The 22803-nt window shown below is 39.1% G+C and overlaps 1 protein-coding gene and 1 long non-coding RNA gene across 2 annotated transcripts; both read left to right on the forward strand.

Moving 5' to 3' along the window:
* The first annotated feature begins 5369 nt into the window (after positions 1 to 5369).
* On the forward strand, positions 5370 to 7337 carry LOC122342062. The gene is made up of 3 exons (XR_006250515.1): positions 5370 to 5476; positions 5641 to 5717; positions 6066 to 7337. It is a non-coding gene; the product is annotated as an uncharacterized LOC122342062 (long non-coding RNA).
* A 501-nt stretch (positions 7338 to 7838) lies between these two features.
* On the forward strand, positions 7839 to 18463 carry tom1 (target of myb1 membrane trafficking protein). The gene is given in 17 exon segments (XM_043235833.1): positions 7839 to 7983; positions 9380 to 9464; positions 10778 to 10856; positions 10934 to 11083; positions 11203 to 11337; positions 11534 to 11638; positions 12399 to 12515; positions 12626 to 12730; positions 12732 to 12760; positions 13499 to 13538; positions 13631 to 13754; positions 13850 to 13901; positions 14682 to 14751; positions 14957 to 15025; positions 15467 to 15526; positions 17056 to 17086; positions 17716 to 18463. Coding segments are annotated over 17 exon segments (1398 nt in total). The 5' UTR covers positions 7839 to 7931; the 3' UTR covers positions 17811 to 18463.
* The last annotated feature ends 4340 nt before the right edge of the window (positions 18464 to 22803 follow it).

The following is a 22803-nucleotide window of genomic DNA, read 5'->3' on the forward strand; positions in this document are numbered from 1 at the left end:
GAAGTACCAGATGCTAAAGTAAGCAAAAAAATAGAAATGCATGACGATGAGGATCTGGAGACTGAGAGCGATGCAGAGTCTTCTGACTCCAGTGTGACACTTTCTCAGAATGAGGTTATTGGACGGAGCTATGAGCTTGAAGATATCAAATTATTTCTCAGATCAACCAAAAACAAGAGAGGTGTGCGAGTGCAGGAATATTTTCCTGACTTAAAACAGTTTGTTGATAAAGCAAGAAGTCTAATGGTAGAAGGTTCATTCACAAATAAAGAAGTGTATCGTTTAAAGAAAATTGTGAGGAGTCTTAACATTGCTTTAGACAATGACACGGGTTAATCTTAGGAGCAGGACTGGTCTTTGCTCTTTTTTTCTTTTTTTATTTATGAGTGTAGTACATTTAGCCACTTTTAATATCAATGGCGCAAGGAATGTTAGAAAAAGAGCATTAATATATGAAACAATAAAACAGAAAAACATTGATGTCACTTTTTACACAAGAAACTCACAGTGACCTGAACAATGCTGTTGATTGGATGAAGGAATTTGATGGCACTTCTGTGTTAAGTCACAACACTTCAGTTAGTGGAGGAGTGGCTATTTTATTCGCAAAGAATTTCAGTCCTGTATCATATGTGATTGATGAAATTGTTAAAGGTAGGCTTTTAAAAGTCAGAGCTGTTTTCGAGAATTATGTTTTTGTTTTTATTTGTGTGTATGTTCCAACTGTACCGGTTGAAAGGTTAGTTTTTTTAGATTTACTATCTTCCACCTTACAAAATTGTTGTTCTGAAGAATTTCTGTTCTTAGGTGGTGATTTTAATTGCACAGAGCTAAATTTAGACAGGAATCATGTTGAACCTCACTTAGCTTCACGCAATCGTCTTATCCATTTTATAAAAAAATATGAATTATGTGATATTTGGAGATCTTTAAATGGCAAGGAGAGACAGTATACTTGGGTTCATACACGGGATAATATTATCTCTTCGGCAAGATTGGATAGGTTTTACAGTTTTAATCATCATCTTAACATTTTTAATAAGTGTTACATCACACCGTTGGTTTTTCGGACCACAGCATGGTGCATTGTAATTTTTTTGTGTTCAGTAAAACATAAGAGTGCATATTGGCACTTTAACACTAAACTGTTAAATGACAATTTTTTTAAAGAATCTTTTAGTTTTTTCTGGGAAAGCTTCAGAGCAACAAAAGGCTCTTTTCATTCAGTACAACAGTGGTGGGACTTCGGTAAAATTCAAATTAAGCAGTTTTCGCAACAGTACACTCACAACGTTACTAAAGAGCTACTTCTGTCCTTAGAATCGTTAGAAAAAGAAATTATTGAGTGTCATAATCTAGCCCAGTCTAGTGGTGAAGCTAGGCATTTAGAAGCCTGCTCTAAGAAGAAAGCACAACTAACAGATCTACTGGGAGTAGAGCACAGGGGCTTTAGTCCGTTCACGTTTCCAAAGTATCGATCAGATGGATGTACCTTCTAAATACTTTTTCAGCATGGAAAAAAAGAATGGGCAGAAACGTTTTATTTATGCACTTCGCTCTGAGGATGGAGTGTTGTTGTCTGATCCTGCCGATATCCGTATGAGAGCAGTTATGTTTTATCAGAACCTGTACAGAAGTGAGATTAATTCAGGGCATGGCGCGGGAAGTGTCTTTTTGATAATTTGCCGAAAGTCTCAGAAGAGGCTAACTTTGACCTCTCAGGAGTGTTGACCCTGGAAGAGCTCTTCAAGGCCTTGCAAAGCATGGAGTCTGGGAGGGCACCAGGAGTGGATGGCCTCCCGGTCGACTTTTATAAGGCTTTCTGGTCAGAGCTGGGAGATGATCTGCTTGAGGTACTCAGCGATAGCTTGACAGAGGGCAGGTTGCCTTTGAGTTGTCGGAGAGCGGTTATCACTCTGATTCCAAAAAAAGGGGACCTCACTGATGTCAAAAACTGGCGCCCTGTCTCACTTCTTTGCAGCGATTACAAACTGCTTTCCAAAGTTTTGGCTACTAGACTGGCTGGAGTGTTGGAGCAGGTCATCCATCCGGACCAAACATATTGTGTACCCGGTAGATCTATATTTGATAATATTTCCTTAATTCGAGACATTTTTCATATCTCTAAATTTTTAAATCTGAGTTGTGGTTTGTTATCCTTAGATCAAGAGAAGGCTTTTGATCGACTTGAGCACTCTTATCTCTGGAATACTTTGGCAGCTTTTGGTTTCCGCAAAGAGTTTGTGGACATGATTAAAGTGCTCTATTGTGACGTTGAGAGTGCACTGAAAATTAATGGTGGTTTATGCGCTCCATTTCGGGTTCTGAGGGGTGTTAGACAAGGTTGTTCCTCTCTGGAATGTTGTACTCTTTGGCCATAGAGCCTTTACTTCAACAAATAAGAAACAATTTATGTGGCTTGTGTTTTCCCAGTTTTAATAATAATGTTTGTTTGTCAGCATACGCTGATGACATTGTAGTGTTCATAAGCAAAGGAAGCGATGCACAGTCTTTGCTTAACTTATTTGAAGATTTTAGAACACTGTCTTCTGCTCAAGTTAACTGGCAAAAAAGTGATGCGGTTTTACTGGGTCAGTGGTCTGATGGGCCACCTCGTCTTCCTGATGGGTTGTGTTGGAGAAGGGGAGGTATAAAATATTTGGGAGTTTACTTGGGGGATGATGAGTTTTTACAGAAAAATTGGGAAGGGGTGCAGGAAAAGGTCAAAGGCCGATTAGATAAATGGAATTGGTTGTTGCCAAATATGTCCTATAGAGGGAGGACTCTCATCATTAACAATCTTGTTGCTTCTTCGCTTTGGCATAGGCTGGCCTGTGTAGATCCCTCTCCACAGTTTTTAGCTAAAATTCAAGCCTTTCTTGTTAATTTTTTTTGGGACAAACTACATTGGATCCCACAGAGTATTTTATATCTCCCCAAAAATGAAGGTGGGCAAGGTGTTATTCACCTGCAAAGTAGAATGGCTGCTTTCCGTTTACGGTTTCTACAAAGCTTTTTAGATGGCTCAACGGACTGCAGCTAGCGCACAGTTAGTTGCGTTATTTTACGAACACTTGGAGGCCTTGGGCTCGATAAAGCACTTTTTTTAATGGATCCTGCTAAACTGGATGTATCAGAACTGCCTGTTTTTTATCGTAACCTCTTCAAAGTATGGAGTTTTTTTCATATTTATAAGACTGAGAACTTCTCTTCACTCTACTGGTTGTTGCAGGAGCCTTTGATACATGGAGCCCGTCTGGACGTTGCTTCACGATGCAGTCTACTCGGTTTCAGCACTTCCCTTCTGAAAGCCAAGGTTTTTACTTTGGGACATTTATTAACACTAACTGGATCTTTTTTGGACAGGTGGAGACAGCTTCCAAGTTTTTGGGCATCAGATCTGTTCGCCTTTTTACCCAATTTTTGACCAAAATTAAGAACATGTTTTACTGCTGAAGAAGAACACATGTTAAAGGACTTTTTGCAGGGGTTAATGCCCTGATCCTGGGGATTCTTTCCCTGTTTGTTTGTACAACCCATGCTTGATGAGAGTACAAAGAGTTTTTTTATTTTCACGTGATTCCCTATTATTAGATTTCTTGTCAAGCGAAAGCAAAATTTGTACAAAGCTTGTGTGCTGGTTTTTAACAAGAAAGTTATTGGTAGCAGAATTGACACACCATGGCGTTCTGTTTTAAAGTTGAGCAGTGATGTAAAACCCGAATGGAGATCTTTGTATAAACCACCATTGTCAAAGAGAGTAGGTGACATACAATGGAGGGTTTTGCATGGTGCCATTGCCGTTAATTCTTTTATTTCAGTGATGAACCCAGGAGTGGGTCCTGAATGCCCTTTCTGTCTCCAAAGAGAAACTGTTTTTCATGCTTTCATGGACTGTTTTAGGCTAAAACCCTGTTTGTGAAGCTAAATGAGCTCTTTTGTAGGTTTAACGAAACCTTCTTAAGTGAAAATTTTATTTTGGGTTTTAAATATTCCAGGAAGAAACGTGCTATCTGTCACTTGTTAAATTTTATTTTAGGACAAGCAAAGTTGGCTGTTTACATTAGCCGGAAAAACAGAATTGAACAAAGCTCTAGTGATGACGTTCTCGTGTGTTTCCTGGCTTTTGTTAAGTCCAGGGTATTGGTTGATTTTCACTTTTATAAAGCTATGTACGATCTGGTGACTTTTGAACAAATCTGGTGCATTCATGGGGCTTTGTGCACTTTGTCTGAAGATGCTCTAGTGTTTTGTTTGTAGGTTTGTTGTGTACTGTTTTTTGTCTTGGTAATTGTTATTGTGGTTTGTAATAAAAATTTTTTGCAAAATCAAAAATCTCTCTCTGTCTCTATCTGTCTCTCTCTCTCTGTCTCTCTCTCTCTCTCTCTGTCTCTCTCTCTCTGTCTCTCTCTCTCTCTCTCTGTCTCTCTCTCTCTCTCTGTCTCTATCTGTCTCTCTCTCTCTCTCTCTCTCTCTCTCTCTCTCTCTCTCTCTCTGTCTCTCTCTCTCTATCTCTGTCTCTCTCTCTCTCTCTGTCTCTCTCTCTCTCTGTCTCTCTCTCTCTCTCTCTCTCTCTCTGTCTCTCTCTCTCTCTCTGTCTCTATCTGTCTCTCTCTCTCTGTCTCTCTCTCTCTCTCTGTCTCTCTCTCTCTGTCTCTCTCTCTCTCTCTGTCTCTCTCTCTCTGTCTCTCTCTCTCTCTGTCTCTATCTGTCTCTCTCTCTCTGTCTCTCTCTCTCTATCTGTCTCTCTCTCTCTGTCTCTCTCTCTCTCTCTCTCTCTCTCTCTCTTTCTCTGTCTCTCTCTCTCTCTCTCTCTCTGTCTCTCTCTCTCTCTCTCTCTCTCTCTCTCTCTCTCTCTCTCTCTCTCTCTCTCTCTCTCTCTCTCTCTCTCTCTCTCTCTCTCTCTCTCTCTCCATCTCTCTCTCTCTTTTTACTAATTTGGCTTTCAACCTTTCCCTCTGTTGATCTGCATCACACTCAAATGTGCTGTGAGTCATAACTGAGTCATTCTCGACCGAGTTAATTACAGGAGGATGTTCTTGTGAGTTCTGCCTCTAATGAAGAACTGTGTGAAAAGCTCTGAGATTTTCTCAGGTGTGGTAATCAACAGTCAGACACGCGACAAAAATAATTATTTTGCTGTTCAGCTGTCATTTTCTTTAGACATTAGGATCAGAAATGACGTGCAACGCCGCTTTATTACGGTATCTGTAGTGCAATGTGAATTTCTGACCTTAATGTAACCCAGAATGATGAATAATAGAGCAAATAATAAGATTAAAAAACGCTGCCAGAACAAATATATGACCGGGATTAAATTCGCTATTTATAAAAAAATATATTAAAAAAATAAAATATGCGGGATTATAGTAGTATCCAATGAAATCGCGTTTAGGAATGACGTCACTCTTCCGGATCCTTCCGTCTCCGAGAAAGCGCGTGTCCATCTCTGATTCAGAAGTGAATATGAAAAGAAGTAAGAGCAATTTAATATGTTTCTATATCGTAGTGCATCAGTGAGATGAAACTACACACTTGTGTAACTACAGTAAAGTTTTGATTTATCTCGCGTGGTGTCCTAGACGCTTTTAGCGTTAGCATAATGCTATCATAGTATGTGACGGGTATTTTCTGAAAAAGGTTTGAGAGAAAAACATGAGCACGTTGAGAGTGTGTCTTCAGCCATTTACCATCTGGACTTTCCTGGAGTTTCCTTGGTGAGCTGATGTGACTTTCAGTTGTTTTCATTTCGACATGAAGTCTCGCGTTTCATAAACTTAACCGTTCATTTTGTTTGTTATAAATGATGGAAAGAGATAAATGGAGGCAAAAACATTAGGGTGAAATGCCAGAATTAACACGTTTTGTGTTTTAAACAAGATAATAGTACAAATGATTGCAAAGGATTTAAGTGGAATGTTTTTGCTGTTAAAAAGGCAATGCAAAATAAGAGAAATAAAGAAATTTAGTACACAGAGGCATGTAAATGGATATAAATGGTTGTTTTGTTTAAAAATGTTCCTCTTTATAAGTGCTAATTGTTCTTTTGGCTTTTTGTTTTCAAGGCCAGGTGTGGTGGTTTCCAGGTGTTCGTGATCCGCTTTGGATGTGAATTGAGTGAAGTGTGAACCCTCCCTGGATTGTGGACCGTTTCGTCTCTCTTCTGTGTGAATAACGGCCGAGTTGGACCGGCGAGCCGCCCGTTAACCGGACCCTTTGAGCGTTCCTGTTTCGAAAGAACACAGACATTTAGCGTATTCTTCTTCGAATGGTAGGAGAGGGGTTTCATATCACTTTTCCCATTTGGGAATAGACTTTAGAGACGGTGGATTTCACCAATTCTCGGATCCCTGGACTAACTTTATAAACTGATTGATTTTCCAAAGAATCCTCCCGAGTGATTATCGTGAGTGTGGGCATTTTGAAGTGTTCAGACTGAATGTACCTTTTGTTAATGCGTGTAATCTTTTCCAGTACTTTGTTGAGGTTTATGGACACATGTTCAAAATGCTGAGTAACTAAACTAAGAACAAATCAGTTAAATAAGGAAAAGAGGGTGATAACGGATAAAGGAAGAACAAACAAGAAATATCAACTTACTTATCAACAGTGATATTGAAGAAAAGCCCTGTATGGAAAGGAAACTAAACTGAGGCCACTGCACACTATCTTTTATTTCTGTGGTCATTGTTAAAATAAATTGTTTTCTTTATTCTTACCTCAAACCCCGTGTCTGAGTGTCCGCTGCTGTTGCCAGATTGGATCTACGCTTTTGATATTTACTGCTTAATTAATAGACAAATTATAAGAAATTGGGGCGTCACGGGTTACGTTAACAACAGCAGTTTTTATTTCAGGTCAGTTCCACAGGTATTGGTTTGCTTGCTCTTACTTTTGCTCTGTCTTTGTTGAAGTTCTGTAGACTTTCACACAGAGACATACGCCACCGTGTGGCCCATCACAAGAATGAATCAACTCTTATTATATTAATAATAACCTATTTCATATACAGCCTGTTAATGTGCTTTTTTCCAGAATTGCCAAATTTACTTCAAATGACCAACTGAATACATTTAAGTATTACTGATTTTTTTTTTTTTTTTTTTTTTTTTTTTTTTATAAATAGGCCTGACATGGACTGTTAATGGTTTTGTGGCTTGTATGTAGAATGTGGTTGACCTTTAGAGACAAAAAGACTAATATTACTCCAGACAGATGCGATGAAGTCTGACGTGCATCAAAACTGGCTCGACCTCCCTCGGTTTTTATAAGACCTGCTATAAAGCATTTGATTCTAGTCGGTGCAAGTCTAAAAAATAAATACATCTCATACGCCAGTGTTTTTTTTTTGTGAGAGCACACACACCCTGACAGGTCAGCAGAGCGCTTTTGTTATGAAATCCTTTAAATCAAATCATGTGGGCAACACACAGGGCAGGGCCTGCATTTCACAGCACCACACCTTATACAGTAATTTATGCATAACTCCATGTTCGTTTGCACTGTGCTCTAAATATTTAAATTAATCCTAAATTAATTTTTAGCGTTTCATTTGATCAATGTAAAAAAATGCGTATAAAATCTTTGTTCTCAGTTCATCGTTGGCTCTTTTTACATTTAATGTGATTAAAATGACACACAACTGCCTTGAATTCCAATTTAAAATAGCTAAACTTGTTCATTTAAACGTGCAAAATATGCTTGCTGCTGCTGGTGCAGACAAAACTGGCACAATGTTGTTTTAAACGTGTATTGTTGCACAATGCGTTCTGTTTAACATACTAACCAAAGCAGTACGCAGCGCACAGTGTATACTTAAAAATCCCCGCCTGTCGCTTTAAGAGACGGTGACGTAGTCGGTTAAGTTTGTTTCAGCTCTAGCTGATCATCAGCCCAAAGCCGAAACACTGAGCACCGGACGCGCTCGGAGGATGGAGTTTTTCACAGGAAACCCCTTTTCTACACCCGTGGGTCAACTTATAGGTAAGTGGCTCGATGGATTAGATCGCGAATCTCACGTAATACGTTTAAGAGAGCATCGTGCGCACGGGGTAGTTAAACTTGATGTGTCCAATACGACTGCTTCATTTTGACATCGATTTCAACACGCATGCATCGTTTAATTAAGGATGACGGCAAAGGATACGATTAAATATAGATCGCACGATGAAGCGTCGGTCCGCGTCTAAAGGCAGGCTCAAAGCCCCGGCGCTGTGCTCTGATTTGACGGAACGTGTGTCAATCAATGCTGTCCGCCAATAGTATCGAGGAAGGGCGGGACGAAGAGGGTTTGCGTTGGACGTCGCAAGTCTCTGTATATCCTAATAACGTTTTGACCCATTTTCTTTGTCGCTGTTGTTTAGGAAAGAACTATTTACATCTGAGCATTAAAACGGTTATGTAACCCATTCCAGAGTTTACTCTCGGTTTCGCAGAAAATGCAATCTCGGGGATACCTTTCATTCATTTCAAGGGCCCTTCTGCTTTACTTGTCGTTGTAGGTGGACTCTCATCTAAACGGGCTGCACAGAGTAATTAGTCGGGGAGGAACTGTTTGTTCCTGCCAACCACGATAATTATGCATTAGCGGGGAAAAAGTATTTTTTGCAGCGCTCTGCTCATCGTAGATGAATGGAATAGAACTGCAGAAATAAATAAACGCCAGAGTTCACTTTATGCTGTTATTTTTCTGTGCGTCATAAAAGTGTAGTGTTCCATACGGAGCGTGATGTATGTCTATATAGTGAAGACAGTGTGCGTTTAAAAAAAACCTATTTTTGCATGATCTGTCCCTTTAAAAATGGTATTCGGGTTTGTGTCATTGCACAGGGTGAATACCAGGGAACTCGCCCTTTCATACTGTTGTAAAGCCTGTTTTCCCTGCTTAGATGCAGCACTGTAAACAATAGGACAAGTAACCTAGTTTAAGTGATCAGTTCAGGGTATAGGTGGGATTTCTCTAATCCACTGCAAATACAAGGGCTTTTTGTTATTAGTATGGGCTCTTCATGAGGACGAGGAGCTGTTATGTCACCAGGGTTGAGTGTGTTTGTAACTCTATCAGTGTTGTCATGAATCTCATAAACCACACCGCTGCCGACGAGGAAGACAATAATGTCCTGGTGTAAGCATGCCGTGACGGCTGAGAGATGTTTGCTGTGTGTGTTACAGTGTATAATCAGTTGTTTAAAGGCAAGGTTACGTTCCTCCCGAAGTTCATTCCGTTAAGAGTTTAGCTTCCAAACATCTACATAATCTTGTTGGGTTCACCTGCGTTTCTACTTTTTGCACAAAAAAGACGACAAGTTTATGATCAAAACATGTTGTGTGCTTTCAGTCGAGATTGAAGCCTTTGTTTGTTTCTTGGTCTCTTGCTCAGAACATGCCACCAGTTCCTCTCTCCCGTCCGAAGACTGGAGCCTCAACATGGAGATCTGTGACATTGTCAATGAAACCGATGAAGGGTGTGTATGTTGTCAGATACAACAGCTTTCTGTTTATATGGTCGTGGCATTGAATTATTTGTAGTTGTGTTTGGACACCTGCACTGCACTTAACGTGACTGAATGTCATTGTGTCAGGTTGAATGATCTGACCTAAAACATTAGCTTAAAACCCGCAAGGCCTCAGGCTGTCCGAGATGTAGGTGAGTTTGGAGAAATGTGGCATTACGTCACTTGCTCACCAAAGGATCCTCTGCAGTGAATGGGTGCCGTCAGCATTAGAGTCCAAACAACTGATTAAAAACTTCACAATAATCCACAAGTAATCCACTTGTGGAGTGAAACGGTGCATGCTTGTAAGAAAGAAGTCCGTTATTAAGATGCTTTTTCAACTCAAACCTTTGCTGCAGTCCACTATCCATAATATTAGTAATATTGCTTTCATCTGGAATGATTTAAGAGTGAAATATGCACGGGTCAAGCACTGTTTACAGGCAAAAACAGTCCGAAACTAAAATTTTATATGAGAGGGCAACAGGGGATTATGAATGTTATTATGAGTTATGGAGGCATAATTTGGCCAGAAGCAATGGTTTAAAGTTAAATAAGGAAAATTATGGATTTATTTCTTAGAAAAATGCAAATTAACTGCATTTCTGTTGAGGAAACTAATCCTTTGAGTAAATATTTAAAAAACTGAACAACACGTGTTCACGTGACGCATAGATACACAATTCAAATCTACTTCATGTTTTACTAAGTGTTCTGTTTCATCAGTTTTTATATTACAGTTATCTTTATCATTTTACATTTCTGTGATTTTAATGATTTAATTTGGGAAACTGTGTTAGTTAAAAAAAAATTTTTATGATGGATAAATATGATGGATAGGGGACCTAAGCAAAGGTTTGAATGGTAACATTTTATTTTAAGTTGTTACATGTATTTACTATTATAAAAACAATAAATTATGGATAATTACATGCAGGTAAATCTAAGCCAAACCCTAATCCCAATCATATTGTAAGTACATGTGGTCAGTTAATATTACTCTGTACTTAAATGTATACTTGCACTGTAACAAGGACACCTTAAAATAAAGTTTAACCACAGTAACTGATGTTTCTCATCCAGAACGTATCGCAATACAATTTGTCTTCATTTGGAGCTGCATGGCTGTCTTTCAAAATCGAATAAAACTTATTTTTTGCCTCCGTTATTATTCTATAAAACACAAAGTTAAAGATGGCTTCGGTGTGTGAATATAATCATTTAACTGTGCAGTGCTTTGAGGTTTTTGGTGGTATAACACGTAACACGTGCTCTATTTGCAGACCTAAAGATGCTGTCAGAGCAATCAAGAAGAAGATACTGGGAAATAGGAATTTCAAAGAGGTTATGCTGACTTTGAGCGTAAGTGTCCGACGCACGGTGCAGTCTTTACGTCGACCCAGTGTCCTATTTCACCTAATCTTTGGGTTTCTCTGCAGGTGTTGGAGGCCTGTGTGAAGAACTGCGGGCACAGATTCCACATCTACGTGTCCACCAGAGACTTTGTGGAGAACGTTTTAGTCCAGACGATCCTGCCTAAAAACAACGCCCCAGTGGTTCTTCAGGACAGAGTCTTGAGCATGATACAGGTCCAGATGAACTAGAAACTCTCAGAGCAAACGTTCATGTTCCAGCTGTGAAGTATTCAGACAGAGCTGTGGGTGTGCCTGGCGTCTGATTCTATCTCTCTCTCTCTCTGTCTCTCCAGGCGTGGTCCGATGCCTTTCGTAGTTCTCCAGATTTGACCGGAGTCGTGACTGTCTATGAGGACCTCAGGAGGAAAGGCGTGGAGTTTCCCATGACTGAACTGAATGGATGTTCCCCTATACACACTCCCAACAGGGTATAAACCACTGCACGTTCAGATATACGTGACAACCAGCTGCTTTTAATAAATGACTACAAGTCCAAGTAAAGGTTTATCGCACCGTATGTGTTTGCACATCTCAGAAGCAGTATATCGTCTGGTATGCAAATATGTGCCGTTCTTTAATTTCAGGTTTGGGTTTATTAATTTATTCATGCTTGACTCCCAACAGACCATCGAGTCGGCGTCTCCGGTGACGGCTCACACAGAAAGTCACTCCGTCACGTCGTCACAGCCACAGAATACAGAGACGCCCATCACACTGTCACCTCAACAGGTAACACACACACACACACGCACGCTGACTCGGCCTGAAGTGTGGGTGGGGCTGGAACATTTTAGGAATGAATAAAGTGTGTGTGTGCGTGTGTGTCTCTGGACCACAAAACGAGTCTTCAGAAGCACGGGTATATTTGTAGCAATAGCCAAAAATACATTATATAGGTCAAAAGTATTGATTTGTATTTTATACCAAAAATCATTGGGATATTAAGTAAAGATCATGTTCCATGAAGATATTTTGTACATTTCCTACCATGAAAATTTTTTTACTTTTTTTTTTTTTTTTTTTTTTTTTTTTTTCAACTTCAAAGGTGATTTTCTCAGTATTTAGTTGTTTTGCGGCCTCAGATTCCAGATTCACATGTTGTTGTACCTCAGATATTGTCCAATCCTAACTGACCCTACCTCTGTGGAAAATGATTTATTTAGCTTCTTGATAATGTATACGTACCAATTTCAAAAAATGTCCACTTGTGACCGGTTATGTGGTCTAGGGTCACATATATGCAAATATACACAATTTCATTTTTGATATTCGACAATGTTATTTTTAGCATTGTTAGTACCGGTTGATATTGCAATAAGGTTTAATTTGTTACCATGAAGTGACAGTTGTTTAATTTCAGCATTTATTAATTATTAATAGCATGTTTAAAAATTTATATGAATTCAGATTAATATACCATTAGTATTTTTAATTACTGTGTCATTGAGTGCTGCAGGGTTCAAGAGCGTTTTTTTTGTTGTTGTTTCAGATGAAAACAATGAAGACCGAACTGGAGGTGGTTCGTAATAATATATCAGTGATGTCGGACATGATGAGTCAGATGGAGCCCGCGAGTCTTGAGCCGTCAGACACAGAGCTGCTGCAGGTTACACTCGAACACACACCCTTGCTTTCTTTTCTCGCCACGTACACGCTTCATGCTCCAGTCGTGATTTGAGGATTGCTGCTGTTTCTCTTCTGTCTGCCGGTCAGTAGCAGCTCTACTCCATGACCAAAGATATGCAGGGCCGGATGGTGGAGCTCATACCCAGACTGAGCGATGAGAAGCTTATAGAGCAGCTACTCTGTGCCAACGACGACGACGCACACCACGTTCGCACAGTATCACAGGTTAGAGGCTAACTGCCTTGACGTCGGGTGTTTGTGAACATGCAGGGAATAAAATAATGCACGTCTGCGATGCATGTGTCGTTAAAAAAATGGGAAATAAATCTCTTTTTTGTCTCATACTAAAACTATATAAAATAAATAGCAAAGGTGTTAAGGCTCACAGTTCCATCATAGAGTTGAGTTTTTGTTTTCCATGCTCACAGAATCTAGAAACACACATTATGAGCGAACAGACGTCCACATTTTCCTGGTTTTGAGTGTCCTGTCCACTCCGATCTGTTCCTGGACTTATCCTTGTTTTTCAGCACATTCAAAGCAGACACAAAATAATACTAAAACAGCCTCCTGTACCAAAGCAGTTGAGTAGTTTATTGATGCTGCCAACAGGTGGCGCTGAGAACTAGCTTGAAAACTTCATTTTCAGCAAATATCAATTATACTAATTTCAATGTAGCCGTATTAAATTGAAATAACGCTGTTTGTATATTTAAAATAAAAAAAATGTTCTTGACTTTCTTGGTTATGGAAATAAATAAAATCCTAAACATTTGTGAAATGATATAAATAAAAATGCACCTAATATTTTTTTTAGCTGAAATGCTGTTTGTGGGGGGCTTAAAAATCCTTGGCATGTGGAGCCCTGTATTGATGTCACCGCATTTAGGTGTCATATCTCACTTCAAGTTCATTTACTAACACATCTCATCAGCGTTACCTAACTTTTTTTTTTCCTTTTAGATTTGAAAGACATCTCAGTAGACAAAGCAGTGCACAATCTGTAAGAATTCATCGATTTGATATTAAATGCTCTGTAACGTCTGTGTATTGATTCTTAATTTGATTCATTCATGATTCGTTGTTGTATTTCAGAATTCAGCTAACACCAATCTTATTGATTTGGGAACTCCCAACCAATCAAAGGCAGCCAACGGCGCTCACAGCACAATCAGCCAATCAGCAGTCAGCGCACTGTCCAATCAGATGGCAGGACTGAGTAAGTTATATTTCCGAATCATTTACGCTCGCATTTTATTTTAATATTAATCTTCACCGATATTAATCCATTATTTGTTGCATTATCTGCCACAGGCACAAAAGCTGATGATTTAAAACTAAGTAAAAGCGGCTCTTCACAAAAAAGGTAGGGATTTAAGTAATAGTCCGACCAAGAATGAACATTTGATGAAAATGTACTCATCTTCAAGCCTTGGATTAATTTAACTTAATCATTACATCACCAGTGAATGGGTGCCGTCAGAATGAATGTCTAAAGAGCTGATAAAAAGTGCATAAAGATAAAGAGTCTGATAAAGAGTCCAGTGCATCAGTTGATGTCTTGTAAAGTAAAAGGTTTAGTATTGATTGACTTTTTTGTAACTGTGCTTGATCTGTGCGTGTTTCCACCGAAGAAAACAGTATTGGGATTCGTGTTAAGAAAGTCTCGACGGATTTGTTTCTTACAAACATTTGACGGGCTGGGGCCGAGTGAATTGCTTGTGGATTATTGTGACATTTTATCAGTTGTGTGGACTCATTCTGACGGCACCCATTCACTGCAGAGGATCCATTGGTGAGCAGGAGATGTAACGCTAGAACTCCTCCAGGTCTGTTCTGATGAAGAAACTAACATCTCCATCATTTCTGTGTATGCCATTCCTTTCATTTTTATGTAAAGTGTCTTTCTGCTTGATTTCAGTTATTCACTCTTAAAAAGAATGCATGCAACAAAACAAAAATCTTTGGTCTCTTCACAGACATTTTGAGTTCTTTTAAACTATACAAATCCTTTTGTGCAGTACAAAGAAGCAACTGATGTTTAAAGCCGTTCGTGGACTCAGATGCCAATAAAGGACATCTTTATACAGCAACGCCTAAATGTCATACTTGATCTTTACGTGATATATTCTGTGTGGTTTATTAGCAGTCCAGAATGCTCTGCAGGTCCAGAAGCTCTTGCAGCCACTCGAAGACAGCGACAGGACACCGGAGCGGTAAGTGTCTCTGAATTATTTAGTCCCGCAGAAAGGATATCATGCTTGGAATAGAGAGTTCAATTAGCATCTCTTTGTATTTCAAGAGAGCAGCAGTCAATAATGAATGTAACACCATGCAAGATTTTACTGTGTTGTTTTCACCTGCCATTTGATGCAACGATACGCCGTCCGTGATTGAAAACGGTTGTCTGTCTGTTTTAAGGATGACAGCCTAGACTCCACCTCCCTCGGCAGCTCGCCTCAGTTTCACTGGATGCTTGAAAAGGGAATGGTGGGTCTGATTGGCTGATAAAGCGGTCGGCCTGTTGCTACTGGTCAAGCTGGGAGCTTTTTCTTTTTAGCATGTCAAAAGTTGTTTTTGTCATTTGGTGGATAAGAGTCTGTTGTCTTGCTGTGGCCCGCATGGTTTGAGGAGCGTTTTCGTTGTCTTGATTTGCTGAAGGTTTCGTGGGAATTTTGGTGTTTAGCTCGTTCTGTGTTTCAGGCCTGGATGCTGAGCGATCCATAGCTCCTCAGTGCTTTATTTTATGATGTTGCCAAATTTCGAAACGACTTACTTTCCGTCTTCAGGACGGAAGCATATTGATTCATCGTTAACGCTTTAAAGCGCTGAGAAGCTGGAAGCATGTTTAAGATGGGAGTGGTTTGCGACAGGTAGTCGTGATTTATTATGTTAACGTAAAATAACTTAAATTTTTTTTTCTCCTGTCAGATTCCTGTCAGTCAGAGTGAGGTGATGGATGACATCGAGCAATGGCTGGACGTAGATGATGTAAGTGACACACGGATCTTTAACTGGGTGCAAAGCATAGGAATTGTGGGAAATATAACTGGCTCTAATTTACAATTCTTTACAACCAAATAATTGGTCATATTATAACAGTAACACTAACATTTATCCTTAGAAATATCAAAACTCTTTTATAAAACTAAGTTCAAAATGAATGGACAAACTGATTGTAAAGACACTTCTAAAATTCGGTTATAAAACTACAGTTCAGAAGTTCGAAATGAAATATGAAGCAGCATAACTGTTTTCACGCCAATAATGCTTTTCGAGCAGAAAATCTGCATATTAGAAAGATTTCTGAAGGACTTCATGAAAATTCAGCTTGTCACAAGAATTAATACATTTTTAAATACACTCGCCGGCCACTTTATTAGGTACACCTGTCCCACTGCAAGTTTCTAATCAGCCAGTCACATGGCAGCAACTCGTGGTCAAGCATCAGAATGAGGAAGAACGGTAAATTAAGTATTTCAGAAACTGCTGATCTACTGGGATTTTCATGCACCACCATTATAGAGAATGGTCCGAAAAAGAGGAAATATCCAGTGAGCGGGTCAGAGGAGAACGGCCAGACTGGTTCGAGCTGATAGAAAGGCAACAGTAACTCAAATAACCACTCGTTACAATCAAGGTATGCAGAAGAGCATCTCTGAACGCACAACACGTCCACCCACACCCGGTGCCACTCCTGTCTGCCAAGAACAGGAAACTGAGGCTACAATTCACACAGGCTCACCAAAATTGGACAATAGAAGATTGGAAAAATGTTGCCTGGACTGATGAGTCTCGATTTCTGTTGCGACATTCGGATGGTAGGGTCAGAATTGAAAGCATGGATCCATCCTGCCTTGTATCAATGGTTCAGGCTGGTGGTGGTGGATATTTTCTTGGCAGACTTTGGACCCAATAGTACCAACTGAGCGTCATGTCAACGCCACAGCCTACCTGAGTATTGTTGCTGACCACGTCCATCCCTTATGACCACGTCTTCTGATGGCTACTTCCAGCAGGATAACGTACCATGTCATAAAGCGCGAATCATCTCAGACTGGTTTCTTGATCATGACAATGACTCGCTGTACTCAAATGGCCTCAACAGTCACCAGATCTCAATCCAATAGAGCACCTTGTGGATGTGGTGGACCGGGAGGTTCTCTTCGTGGATGTGCAGGCAGCAAATCTGCAGCAACTGTGTGATGCTATCATGACGATATGGACCAAAATCTCTGAGGAATGTTTCCAGTACCTTGTTGAATATATGCCACGAAGGATTAATGCAGTTCTGAAGGCAAAAGGGGGTCCAAGCCGGTACTAGTAAGGTGTACCTAATAAAGTGGCCACTGAGTGTATATTCAAATTGAAAAAATATTTAACATTTTAAATACCCTTTGAGACCATAAAAGAATTCATAAAAGATGTTATTCAATGTAAGTGGGTACAAATCGATTTCAGCTGATCATGGTTATTCTTTATTGTATTTCACAAGTGTATTTGTGTATTTTGTGACACAGGACGACGATGCTGAAGGAGTGACCAGTGAAGGTAACCTTTCTTAATAGGGCTTTTATGATAATGCTATCAGCTAGTAATTTTAGCATTAACGCATTTTCAGTGGCCATGTGACCAGTGTGTGACCCAGACTTCCTGTTGAGTTTCGGTCATGTTGTGTAATGAGCCAGCCTGGCCCACCAGATGTTCTGACGTAGTCACCTTGGTGATCAACACGCATATGGCCTTTGTCACGTACTCTTGTGGTTTCTTGTGGCCGTACCCTCTTCGTAACCATTTTGCGGTCATCAAAAGGCTCCTGTGTTTTTCTACACACTTGCAAGTACTTTTTGATAAGGATTGCTCAGTTCATTTTCATTATCATTCGAAATTATTTCACTTCATAGACAAGGGGGAGCTACCGACTAATTATGTCATTACATAAAATATTAACTTTTCACTAAACGGTCAAACCCTCAGTTCATTTACAAACCCAACAAACATCGATTACCAGAAGCTACCTGTGGAGGAGCTCTGAACTAGGCCACCGGGGTTCTTGTAGCACATTCTGAAGCATTTATTAGGCCATTTCGTATGCTTATCCACAAATATTCAGCAATATTTTCTTAAAACAAACCACATTTCTTACAAGCAGGCTAATCTCATTTCCGTCTCTCCCTCAGAGTTTGATAAGTTCTTAGCAGAACGAGCGAAAGCAGCGGAGCGTCTTCCTTCAGTGAAAGCATCGCAGCACGACCCGGGCCGTTCACAACTCTAGTTTGATTGTTCATAACTTCCAACATTTGTATTTCCGTTGATTTAACCATGTGCTCACTTTTAACTTTTATTTATAGTATTTTTGGTTGATTTCTAAACCATGTAATGTCTTTATCAAACTGTACGAGTCTTGAGTTAGGTGCGGGTTTTGTTTTTTGCAGATGTGTAACCTCATGAAATATTTTTTTAATAATTTCTTGGGTACATTCTTCAGTAGAGGTGATTTTTCTTTCATCTTTTAATGGAGAAAGGCTCTGTGGTGACGTATGAAGAACTTGAATCGATCTTTATTAAAGATCTTGATTTGTTGAGGTGAAATCCCTTGTATGTATATACACTGAATATATTAGGCTGTTTTGAAGGGAGGAAGTGTTTTTTTACAGAGAGGAATTTTGCGGGGTTGTTTTTCTCTCTAGTTTACACTTTGCTCTGGAAAGCGAAAACTACAAAAAAAAAAATTAATTGAATAAGAAAAGGCCCTCGCAACTTGTTTTTTAAATGTTTTAGAAATAAAATAAATTCACTTGAAAATTACAATGAATGTGGTTTGTCTGCAGGCTGCTGTATGTCTCTAGTATGAGTGTTAATAAGTACAACCTTATACGTTGAGGTTATGTTAAAATATTCAATAAAATGTCATTTGAAAATCTTGGATTTTGCTTAGCACTGCTTTGTTTACATATAGCCCATAAAGACATACGTACGTATGTTTGATTCATAATACTGTGCTTCATTACCTGGATGATTCATGTCTGCCGCGTTTGGTGATAAACTATGTACCGTTGCATTAATGTTAATCTCTTAGCAGTTTTTCAATAAATTAGGATAATCTGTTACAGTTTAGCCATTAGCATACTCCTCACACTGTCTCTACTGTATCTTCTTGTATATACCATAGTATAGATAACTTCAGCCTGTTAAAGCCTCTAGCGCAAGATAAATAAAGACAGCAAATGGATTTATATCATTCAGGTTTATTAGTTCACAGCATAAAACACGTTCAGGCTGCTGTGTGATAACAGCCACGTCCTGCGCTATGAAACAAACATCAGTATTTCATTCAAAGATCTCTTTTGGACACAAATATTTTCTTAAATATATTAAACATACAAACAGCTGACTCAAAAACCTCAAAAATGTCTTCACTACCATCAAGAGCCATGCAAAACACACAATATCAGCTGCTTTTGTTGGTAGAAAATATTTTATATTTAAATATAAAAGAAAATATTTAAGTGGTTTTTTTTGGACATACATTGCAAGTCGGTGGTAACAAAAAGATATTTGCTTACCAACATTTCTCAAAAAAAAAAAAAAAAAAAAAAAGTGACAAAAAGTATTGACAGAATTGAGTTTTTGGGCAAACTGTTCCTTTTAAGTCCGAAACAACATTCGGCTGGCCCAGACGAACTGTGGCAATTTCATCATACTCCTGTGTCGCGCAGTGAGGGAGATTCAAAGACAGCTGCTGATCCACAAAAATCTGATGCAATAAGAAAAACTATTTTCTATCACAGATAAAAACCCAAACCAGCGCACACTGATGATGTTTTATTCTTCTGTAGCAGCGCGTGCATCATATCGTACATAAGTTATAGACAAATTTATTAGGTCCATGTCACGTAGTTTGTCCTGCAATGATCTGAAAGGATTGATAAAATCGTGCAGTGTGTCTCAGGCTTAAGAGCTCAATTCATCAGCAGTAATGCAATCCATTACATAAAAACATTGTAAGAGTAGTAGACCAATTAACTGACCAGCATAAAACCCAATGAAAATATACCAAAAGACATAAACTGTTGTCAGATTCACCACAGCAGGTCCGTTCTTTTCTCAATTAATGTGGATTATTATAAATGAGGGAATGGCAACCTCACCTTTCTCTCTAGAGGTGCATTCTCATCTGAGAGGAAACAAAGTTGGTACAAAACTTCTGAAGCAATGGACGAAATATGATTTCTGTATGAAAATAATCACGCACCACTTTTTTATGCTCCCATGCCTGCATATTTACATTAAAACTATTAACAACAGACAATATTTGAAACAAAAATACCTGTCTAAAATTGAAGGACACTTAAAATGTACAGCCGTTTGTTATCTTCAAGTTGGCCAGCTAATGATTGAATGCCTCCCTGCACCGACCAGATCAACCAACTTATGTCTGTTTGTGCATTATTGTCTTTGTCAGTTTGGCAAAAGTGAAGGTCATGCAGGCCGACATGTTGGTCAGATGATTTAAGAAGAAGCATATCCATCTTCTCAGTCTTTAATCCTGAACGTAGGTCCAAGAAGTTCTTGTTTGACTGGCAGCAAATCATTCAAATTCATTCATCTATATAGGAAAGAATGAAGAGGTCATGAGCAGTAACCAAGTGTGCCTTAAGGCCCAAGATTGGTGACTGTACTATTATCCACAGAAATGGACGCTAATACAATAAAAGTACACTGCAGTTCTACGACCCTTCACTGTAAGATCACAAGCTCCTTAAAGCAGGACAGAATCTGGTTGGCTTCAGGGTTGGGGCGAGATGGTCATTTTTCATATGATCATATCAGCAGCCTGTGAGATCGCCGTTCATGGGTGGGTTATATGCCTGTCCTTTTAAAAACGTAACTTAAATGACTTCTGTTGTAATCTAGCGCGATAATAAACAACATCAACGTCCATACTGATTGAAAGTGTGACTGGTTTCCCTCTCTCTCTGTTTATGGATGATAGCCACAAACGCCCGCATGCAGACAAGGGGTGCGATTTTTGAAGAATAGAATAATTCCCAGCAACCTTTGAATATTATTCAGTCTTGAAAAGTGCCCATCCTTAACATACCTTTAAATTCCTCCTCCTCGCTTAAAATCCGCCAACCGCTTCATAAAGGAAACAAAAACGCCTCTCTGATTAAATCGACGCATTCGGCATCCTCTTTCGTCGGTGCTTTTACCAGTAGGTCCATTGTACTGAATAAATCTCCGCTGTTTTAATAAAGAGAAGAGGTTTCCGCTCGGGCTCAAAGCCTCCAGTGTCCAGTGGATACGACAGATCTTCACAAGCTGCCCGTGGTTAGGAATTTTTAAAAGGTGAGACAACAAAAGGTGTCTCCCTTCATCATAATTTTTTGACTTGCTCAGTGAATGTATACTAGAAGTAAAGGCTTGTGTCAGTCATTCGTTTCTAAGTAATCTCGTTGCGCTGAGAGTTTCCTGTTTCTCTTGGTTTTGGGCAGTCCTATGACTAGCACGCATTCCCCTAAACCTAGTCATGCAGAATGGCACGTTCATGAAGCAGTTGCCTTATTTGGGCTGTTGTTCAGGGTCTCCACAAGAAATAGGGTCTGTTTAGCGCCTCAGTGCCCAGATGGAAAGACCCAGATGTGGGAGACAATGAGAGCACTGTTAAAGCAGTGCGTTCCAGCTTTCTGAATCAGCAGAGAGATGCAGACATGGCCTTTCATTTTAAACACCAGGTAGTTAATGTGTTTAAGTTAGTGCTGTTCATTAGAGGGGAAACGCATTGCTAAATTACTTCTAGTGTAGTCTATTTTTAAACCTGGACCTCAGAGAGAGCTACAGAGGTTCATGACCATTGGAAACCAGAATGAAAATTGTCCAAGTATACATTTGAGTTCAAGTGGTTGTTCGGCTGGTTTAAAACCACATTTTTAATAATCTTGCCTATTAAAAGGAAGATTTGATATTGGTCTGTAGTTACTTAATAGGGTAGCTTAACAATCGCAGTCTTCAAGACGTCTTTCTAATATTACTGATTTTCTCTGAAAAAATGAAAGCAAATGTGTGTGAGTGAGTGGGGAAGCCCTGTGTGTGTGTGTGTGTGTGGGTGACAGAATGCAAAACCAGAAATGCATAATATACAAATAATAACTGAACCCGAGTATCAACATAAGGCCAATTTACATCCTACAAACAGAGCAACACCAACGCCACTAGACATCACTTCTCAACAAGACCTCGGTGAAACTCTTGATGGAAATAAATATGACCCTTGACCACAAAATCATAGGGGTCAGTTTTTTAAACTGAGATGTATACATCATCTGTGGCCTGTAGGGCGAAGAAACATGCACCTGAAAACATGCCAATTTTGACATTTGGAGTCAATTTTCAACAACGGGGAATGGATTCATTGCTTCAGTATATGACTTTGCTCACAGCTGATAGCTATGTAGCGTATGTTTCTATAGTGATGAAACCCACTCAGGGTTTGCTCAAACTAAAAATGCATTTTATTTAAATTCTGAATATATTCATTATTTTTTGGAAATAGTTCAAGAATATAACAATGTTTAAACATTAAAGCTGCGCTATAAAAGTAGCTAAATGAGAATTTAGGACAAGGAGGCATCAGAGCAATCTCTTGCATTTTTTTCGTCGTTTTTTTTTGCATCGTTTTTTCTGAGTAATACATCACCTGTGAAGGGCCTACTTTAAATCTGTGTTCACTCCCAATATCAACAAAACGTTATTTCATAAATGTTTTGTTGCCTTCTTGTCTTCTACTTTATTATTATATTACTATGTTATTCTCAAAGTATTTTGACTTTATTTTTGTAATATTTAATCTCGTAGTGTTTCGACTTTATTTTCGAACTATTACAACTTTAATATTTTTTTTAAAAGGAGAAAACTTTTACAGACTCCGCGACAACAATCTGGCCATAATTACAGGATGCGAAAAAAACTATTACAAGCCCTACCACACCACATAGCGATTACATCAGAGGGAAGCCGAAAAGTAGTTTAGAGAGAGAAAAAAAATGAGTCAGTTCCCCAGAGGGTGAAGAGTGCGTCACATAACGTCCTGATATGGCAGACTCAGACAGAAGAAATATATTTTTTTAGTTTTATTTTTAACACGTAAAAACAAATAGTCAAGTAAAGGTAATTTACAGAAGTCTCCCACTTTAAAACACGCAGCCCACTACTAAAAGATGATTTTAATTTCTCTCGTCGACCACACTTTTGTGCTTCTTTATTTT

The sequence above is a fragment of the Puntigrus tetrazona genome, chromosome 3 (assembly GCF_018831695.1).
Source record: "Puntigrus tetrazona isolate hp1 chromosome 3, ASM1883169v1, whole genome shotgun sequence".
In the NCBI taxonomy this organism is placed as follows: Eukaryota; Metazoa; Chordata; class Actinopteri; order Cypriniformes; family Cyprinidae; genus Puntigrus; species Puntigrus tetrazona.